Source organism: Salvelinus sp. IW2-2015, linkage group LG20 (genome assembly GCF_002910315.2).
Source record: "Salvelinus sp. IW2-2015 linkage group LG20, ASM291031v2, whole genome shotgun sequence".
NCBI lineage: Eukaryota > Metazoa > Chordata > Actinopteri > Salmoniformes > Salmonidae > Salvelinus > Salvelinus sp. IW2-2015.
Window position 1 is genome coordinate 6,628,487 of NC_036860.1, and position 8,775 is coordinate 6,637,261.

The 8,775-nt window shown below is 45.3% G+C and overlaps 1 protein-coding gene across 1 annotated transcript; it reads left to right on the forward strand.

The window, feature by feature from the left end:
• The first annotated feature begins 1,038 nt into the window (after nt 1-1,038).
• Nucleotides 1,039-5,504, forward strand: LOC111981375 (EF-hand calcium-binding domain-containing protein 3-like). The gene is made up of 9 exons (XM_024012606.2): nt 1,039-1,964; nt 2,075-2,145; nt 2,324-2,467; nt 2,736-2,810; nt 2,986-3,097; nt 3,363-3,511; nt 3,668-3,852; nt 3,947-4,072; nt 4,157-5,504. Exons 1-9 carry the CDS (start codon nt 1,039-1,041, stop codon nt 4,502-4,504), a joined length of 2,136 nt encoding a protein of 711 aa, XP_023868374.1. The 3' UTR covers nt 4,505-5,504.
• The last annotated feature ends 3,271 nt before the right edge of the window (nt 5,505-8,775 follow it).

The following is an 8,775-nucleotide window of genomic DNA, read 5'->3' on the forward strand; positions in this document are numbered from 1 at the left end:
CAATGACCCCAAGAATACTTCCAAAGTTGTGGCAAAATGGCTTAAGGACAACAAAGTCAAGGTATTGGAGTGGCCATCACAAAGCCCTGACCTCACCCTATAGACATTTGTGGCAGAACTGAAAACGTGCGTGCAAGCAAGGAGGCCTACAAACCTGACTCAGTTCCACCAGCTTCTGTCAGGAGGAATGGGCCAAAATCACCCAACTTATTGTGGAAGGCTACCCGAAACGTTTGACCCAAGTTAAACAATTTAAAGGCAATGCTACCAAACATTAATTGAGTATTTTGTAAACTTTTGACCAACTGGGAATGTGATTGAAAAGAAATAAAAGCTGAAATTAATCATTCTCTCTACTATTATTCTGACATTTCACATTCTTAAAATAAAGTGGTGATCCCTAACTGACCTAAGGACGGGGAATGTTTACTAGGATTAAATGTCAGGAATTGTGAAACTGAGTTAAAATAATTTGGCTAAGTTGTATGTAAACTTCCGACTTCAACTGTATATTTTTGACAATTTTTTACTTCACACATTCCTAAGAAAATAATGTGTTTTTACCTCCATACATTTTTCTAACACCCAAAACTACTCGTTACATTTTGAATGCTTAGCAGGACAGGAAAATGGTCTAATTTACACACTTATCAAGAGAACACTGCCTGGTCATCCCTAGTGCTTCTGATCTGATGGACTCATTAAACACTGCTTGTTTGTAAATTATGTCTGAGTGTTGGAGAGTGTGCCTTGCTATCCGTAAATTGGTGCCGTCTGGTTTGCTTACTATAAGGATTTTGAAACCGATTTATACTGTGATAGAGTGAATTATAAATGAAATAATCTGTCTGTAAACAATTGTTGGAAAAATGACTTGTTTCATGCACAAAGTAGATGTCCTAACCGACTTGCCAAAACTATAGTTTGTTAACAAGAAATTTGTGGAGTGGTTGAAAAACATGTTTTTTTTTTAGCTCTGATGACAGGTCCAGTCCGGAGTCAGAGCGAGCTAACGCTGAAGTCCGCCAGGGGGCAGTCATGCAGTCTTCGGCAGAGGGCAAAGCTCTCCGCAGCTCGCAAGGAATTATCCATAATAACTCACCGCAGCACTCCCCACCCACTGGCACTAATAAGAGTTGCAGAGGGGCAGAGGGATCTACGTCCCCAGATAACATTGACAGCGGCAGGAAGAGGGTCAAGTTCCCATTCCTCTTCACCACGACAGCCGTGGCTGTGACCACCACCAACCCCCTTCTCACTCAGAATGAACGGCCCAGCATGAAGCTTTCTGCCAAGGCAGAAAAGGCACATAAGTCTGTGAGGGTGGCCGGTATCCCAGAGGAGATTGGTGTTGGAGCTAAGGTCATGCAGAAAAACCTACCGGCCATACCCAAGTTCAGCTGGTCACGGCCCAATCCAAGTGAAGAAGATAACAAAGTCCAGGGCAAAGTCAAAGACGTCCGCAAGACCAAACTAGGTAAACAGAAAGAAGATAACATCCCGCCAATAGCCAAAGAACCCCTGAGAAAAGGGTCCTTCCATGGAGCAGAGCAAGGCAGAGGCAGGGACTATAGCAGGAGGAGGGCGCGCCTCTCCTACGACATCCAGCGCAGACTCAACCAAGCCATGACAGATTCAGACAGACTCAAAGCTAGAGAAGTCACCAAGAGAATTGGAACCATCCGCTGTGAGAATCTCCAGCAATGGCCTAACCGACAGATGCCAGAGTTGGAGCGATTCAAACCCAGGCATATCACCAAGAGGAGTGGCATCATTCCCTGTGATGAGCTGCAGCAAAGGCCCAACCAGCCAATGCCAAAGCCAGATAAAGCTGCCCTGGTTAAACTCCCGCCGATTCCACAGCAGAGGGGCTCCATCTCATATGAGGAGTACCAGAAGCTGAACCAGAAGATGCCAGACAGCACCATCCACACAGAGCACCTGGATGAGTTCCTAAACTCACTGTCAGTACCTACCCTCTGCTCCATACTTACCATTCATACCTGTTCTATTCCCCACAACTGTCACTGTTATTCCCTAACACCACTATCTGCTTGTACCTGTTTACCTGTAGCGGCATTGCTCGTATTGAAGACCTGGCAAATATGGTGCCGGACGATCCCCAGATCGATGCCCAGTCTGATGGTAAGTAGCATGCATACTGTTAGCCTGTCTTATATTGTCAACTAATACTACCTACCAATACAAAACACATGTTTTTATTAATTAATTTATGATGATCTTCTATTGTACATTTATTTTGAAGTGATGTTCCTATGTTATGAGCAACAGTCATATCTATTGTCTATTCTACCACATGTAGCCTTCAAAGAGGTCTTTGAGCAGTTTGCAAAGAACAGCGATGGCTCTATCAATGAGGAGGGCCTGGCGTCCACGCTGGACAGAGTGGGGATCAGTATCAGCCCAGAGGAGGTGAAGAAAACCCTGCAGAAGGCTCACGACGACAGTATGTTTCTGCCTCAGTATCTGGAATTACCCCAAAATATAATAACGTGCTTTCCATTATAAACATGTTAGAACAGAATACATAACAATTGTTTGTGTCCCAAATGGCCCCCTGTTCCATATATAGTGCGTGACATTTGTACCCATCTAGGGCTCTGGTCAAAAGTAGTGCACTATAGGTTGCCATTTGGGGTGCAGCCATACACATTCCCTTAGTTGACATGAGTTGACAGGCTGGCTCACTGGCTGTTTTTGTTTCTTGGCTTCAGAGGACGGAGAGGTGGGGTTTCAAGATTTCCTGCATGTGATGGCGGACAGCCAGCGCTTCTCCAAGTGTGTGAAAGGTGAAGATCCCCGACTAAGATGTTGCCTTCACTAAACATATCTGGATTCACATGGAAATATGAACGTACGACTCACAGAGCTGCCATAGCGTTTGTGAGACTGTTTTAAGATGGTGCTTACTTTCCTCTCTCTCTCACTACATCGCTTTACCTCTCACTCCTTTCTGAGCTGAAGGAGCAGACCCATCCCAGTCTGTTGAGGTGTGTGAGACAGTGTTTTACAAGACCCTGACCAAGATGCTGGCTGCTGGTATCCTGTCCAGTGGTACTACAAGAGCGATAGTACAGTAAGCCATTCTAAGTCATGCTACTTTCTTCTCGTATATGAATAGCCGACCGACATCATGTGAAGCTATACATGAGTGTGTACTCACTGGATGTCGTCAGAGATCATGTAAGGTTAACAAGACGTTTTCAGGGAAAAACAAAGAGACAACTTTTCATTGCAGTATCTTATGAATTTTAAATAAACGTTATCTGTTTACACAGAAATAATACATTCTTGTGGTCAGCTGTGTCAGCCATATTTGACTGTCCCCTACCTCTGACCAGGTACTACCATAAAAAGACTCCGAGGCTGATCCGGCGGGCCGTGCGACCAGACAGGGAGGACGGGGACCGTGTTCTCAACTACTACACCAAGGGAGCTCATCTCATAGGCCTGAAGAGCAAGCAGCTCCTCAAGTACATCCAGCCAGTGGGTGAGCTAACACATGATAACACCCAGCACACACAGTACTCCTTTCTCCCTCCTCCCTATATTCATATTGAACTGCTTCAGCTTTCATACTCTCCTAGTCAAATTTATATTGATTGGCAGAGGAGTGATGAGGGACTGCTGTTGATTTGATGTGCAGAGACAATTGCCCAGAGCCAGAAGGAGAAAGACAGCCCGTACTTGAGGCGTCCCAGCATGAACGTGGCCTACACCTCCTGGGACCCCCGGCGCATGTCCCTGAACCCTGCACAGAGGGCCAAAATGGGCCGCATGAAGTCTGTCAAGACCTGGAAGACCGCTGAGATCGAGGATCGCATCAGACAAGTAATTTTCGAAAAACATTTTCACATATTGAATTATGTGAGAAATATAGAAAGGCAGCGGAAATATGTGGCTGATCTTCTTGTATTTGTACCAGCTGTCAATCAAGCACCCTGGGATGGAGAAAATGGAGATGATCACGCCTGTGAAGATGAAGGTGAACATGTCCATGAAGGAGAGGGACCACCTCACTTACAATGAGATCAACCGGATAAAACAGAAGGTAAGATGGGATTTGAACTGAATGTATGACAATATTGATGCAGCCAGTCGAACATTGAAGTTCTCTCTGTCTCTGTCTGTCCAGTCTAAATCAAGTCTGAAGGAGTACCTGAAGGACCTGAACCAGCTGAAGCGCAGGGACATGTGGAACTCCTGGGGCTCCCTTCAGTGTTACTGTGTCCTCCACAGCCGGAAGGACTTCCCCAAAACCTTCACCACCTACTCCTGGTCCTGGAGCAGCTGTCGCAACATGATGGAGACTGGAGACCTGGACGCTCCCTGTAGGCCAACCCTACGCCCCTATATAACCAACCACTGGAGCCCATCGCCAGGAAGCAGCGTGCCTCGTCCAATCAGGGAGGCTAAAAAGAGAAGACCCCGGCGGCAACCCCCGCTGACAGGAAGAGCAGTACACTGTAGAAAAGAGGAATAACACCAATAGCAATCATAACAATACTGATACGATCAATTACTTTAACCACAAAGATCCAACTCCCTCTGACCACAGTCTCCACTCACCCACCCCTCCTGATCCCAGTCCCTATGATGACTTCGACCAGAGCGGCTGTAGTTATGAGTGCAACAACCTCCCATGCTATGTGTACAAACAGGACCGGCCCCCTAGCTGATCTGTTGCCCTGGGCCTAACTTACATTAGCCCGCCCCTGAGGCCCATGAGAGGGGGAGGAATGGAGGAGAGGACATGCAGTGTCTCCCTGCTCAGCAGAAATAAACCCATCATCTCTGAAAAAATAGCAGAATGAGTCAAACGAGTGTCACTGGTTTGTTTGAACACTGCACCATGCAAAGGTGAGGAGGAGGAAGGATAGGTAGGGAGGGATCTGGGGTCGATGTGCATGAAACCATGAAGGTAACTGACAGAGTGATATGGAAAGGGGGAAGTGGCAGTGCTTTAGTTTGGGATTAGATGTCCAATGTGAATAGCAAGATTATGGGGTATGAGAATATGGTTCAGAGCTAATATATATATATATATATGTGTGTGTTGCCTGGATGTTGTGTTCAAACAGTCATTTCCAATAACTCCCACATCAAGAGCCACTTCTCCACTCTAGACATCCCACATTAACATCAGTCTATGTCTAAATCTAAGGGTCCTACAAGGCCAAGGCATGGAGCCTAGGAGGAGAGCCAGGACTACTCATCCCCTTGGCCTGCTCCAACTGGCTGGGTTACACTATAGTCTGCTGATGAAGTCCCTGACGGGTCCAGGTCCTGATAGGGTTGAGGACCCTGGTATCAGGCCCAATTGAGGAAGGGATCAGTGCTGGTCTGATCCATTCATTATGAACAGTCTCAGTCTGATGTTAACCAGACGTGCCTGAGACACAGACACAGCGTACGTTCGCCCTCCGCCTGGCTCCCATTAAGAAGACGACGGGTAATAAAATAAACCACAGTGAAACAGGGAGCTCTGTTGTTAAAGCTGTTGTGCTTGCATGTGTCTGTGCATTTGGCGATATCATAAATTAGCAGTGACACTGTTTACTCAGACGAAGCGTACTTGGCCTGATGGCCCCTGTCATCCTGTGAACCAGATGCTTTAGTTTCAGCAGTTTCCTTTTCCTCTCTTCTGTTTACTGTATGCCGAGACCAGATAAGCGCTATTGTGGCAAATACAACAGTTTGGGCTCGATATTTTCTCAGCTAATTGGATAGTAGGACATTGGTCCTGCCTGGGATATCTCGTCATATTTTTCTTCAAACAAATCGATCATTGTTTGGAAATGTTAAACTAGGTAAGGCTGGCCTGTGTCTGTTTCTCTGGATGTCATGGGGAAAGAGAGAGGGCCCCCTAGTGCCTTTGACTGGTTCCTAAAGGATTATTGTTGTTTGACTGAGGTGGTGTACCACAAGGTGGTGCCAGTGTATCAGCCCTTATTGTCTGGTTCAGTCGCTTCACTTCCTCAGATAAGCTCATTGACTTGATAATGACTTAAATTGTTCTCTGTCTTGTTATAAAGAAGATATACATTTTTAGGTCTAATGAATCTACACTTTAGTATAGTAGTTTATTACGGTTGATACGAAGTAATAATATACTGTAGTAGTAGTCCTCAAAGCTCTTTAAAATGCTACGCTTCATCAAACTCCTGATGTCAGATCGGTCAATATTATTTTATTTATTTCACCTTTATATAACCAGGTAGGCCAGTTGAGAACAAGTTCTCCTTTACAACTGCGACCTGGCCAAGATAATGCAAAGCAGTGCGACAAAAACAACAACACAGAGTTACACATAAACAAACATACAGTCAATAACACAAAAGAAAAATTGAAAAATTGAAAAAATCTATGTACAGTGTGTGCAAATGTAGAAGAGTAGGGAGGTAGGCAATAAATAGGCCCTAGAGGCAAAAAATAATTACAATCACAATTTAGCATTAATACTGGAGTGATAGATGTGCAGATGATGATGTGCAAGTAGAGATACTGGGGTGCAAAAGAGCAAGAGGGTAAGTAATAATTTGGGGATGAAGTAGTCGGGTGTGCTATTTACAGATTGGCTGTGTACAGGTACAGTGATCGGTAAGCTGCTCAGACAGCTGATGCTTCAAGTTAGAGAGGGAGATATAAGACTCCAGCTTCAGAGATTTTTGCAATTCGTTCCAGTCATTGGCAGCAGAGAACTGTAAGGAAAGGCGGCCAAAGGAAGTGTTGGCTTTGGGGATGACCAGTGCAATATACCTGCTGGAGCGAGGACGACGGGTGAGTATTGCTATGGTGACCAGTGAGCTGAGATAAGGCGGGGCTTTACCTAGCAAAGACTTAGATGACCTGGAGCCAGTGGGTTTGGCGGCGGATATGTAGTGAGGGCCAGCCAACGAGAGCATACAGGTCGCAGTGGTGGGTAGTATATGGGGCTTTGTTGGTAAAACGGATGGCACTGTGATAGACTGCATTCAATTTGCTGAGTAGAGTGTTGGGGGCTGTTTTGTAAATGACATTGCCGAAGTCAAGGATCGGTAGGATAGTCAGTTTTACGAGGGTATGTTTGCAGCATGAGTGAAGGATGCTTTGTTGCGAAATAGGAAGCTGATTCTAAATTTAATTTTGGATTGGATCTGCTTAATGTGAGTCTGGAAGGAGATTTTACATTCTAATCAGACACCTAGGTATTTGTAGTTGTCCACATATTCTAGGTCAGAACCGTCCAGAGTAGTGATGCTAGTCGGGCGGGAGGGTGCGGGCAGCAATCGGTTGAAGAGCATGCATTTAGTTTTTCTAGCATTTAAAAGCAGTTGGAGGCCACGGAAGGAGTGTTGTATAGCGTTGAAGCTCGTTTGGAGGTTTGTTAGCACAGTGTCCAAAGAAGGGCCAGATGTATACAGAATGGGTGTCGTCTGCGTAGAGGTGGATCAGAGAATCACCAGCAGCAAGAGCGACATCATTGATATATACAGAGACAAGAGTTGGCCCGAGAATTGAACCCTGTGGCACCCCCATAGAGACTGCCAGAGGTCTGGACAACAGGCCCTCCGATTTGACTGCAGGGGGTGCTGAGATGTTGGCCAAGGGAGGGGTAGCCAGGTGGAAAGCATGGCCAGCCGTAGAAAAATGCTTATTGAAATTAGCGATTATCGTAGATTTATCGGTGGTGACAGTGTTTCCTATCCTCAGTGCAGTGGGCAGATGGGAGGAGATACTCTTATTCTCCATGGACTTTACAGTGTCCCACAACTTTTTGGAATTAGTGCTACAGGTAGCAAATTTCTGTTTGAAAAAGCTATCCTTAGCTTTCCTAACTGACTGAGTATATTGGTTACTGACTTCCCTGAAAAGTTGCATATCACGCAGGCTATTCGATGCTAATGCAGAACGCCACAGGATGTTTTTGTGCTGTTCAAGGGCAGTCAAGTCTGGGGTGAACCAAGGGCTATATCTGTTCTTAGTTCTACATTTTTTGAATGGGGCATGCTTATTTAAGATGGAGAGGAAAGCAACCATCTACTGACGTGATGAGGTCAATATCCTTCCAGGATACCCGGGCCAGGTCGATTAGAAAGGCCTGCTCACTGAAGTGTTTTAGGGAGCGTTTGACAGTGATGAGGGGTGGTCGTTTGACGGCGGACCCAGTACTCACACAGGCAATGAGGCATGATCGCTGAGCTCCTGGTTGAAGACAGCAGTGGTGTATTTAGAGGGTAGGTTGGTCAGGATGATATCTAAGAATGTGCCCATGGTTACGGATTTAGGGCTGTACCTGGTTGGTTCCTTGATGATTTGTGTGAGATTGAGGGCATCTAGCTTAGATTGTAGGATGTTTGTAACAGGATCTTAATGTTGTCAATGATGTTCACACCAAGCTGTTGGCTTCTGAAACCACTTCCTTATCCTCACCAGATATTATTTCCACAGAGGAAACTTATATTGATGTGTTTTTCAGTAATTAGGGGAGAAGTCCAAGCAACAGCAGCATTGTGTCAGGCTTCCGGCTATTCATCGGTCCTTTCTCAGCTTTCATTATTACATTCTGTATCTCAGAATGCAGGAAGGTTCCAGATCTTTAGTATTATTCTGTTTCTCTCATTTTCAGTTCTCAGTTCTCTCTCTGTACCTATTTAGTTAGCTCATTTTCTTTTAGTGGGTGACAACGTATATCAGGTACACATTTCCAAAAACGTGAAAATGACATGAAAGCTTTTACCAGATTTTTAACCTCAGCTGCATATCTGGCATCTC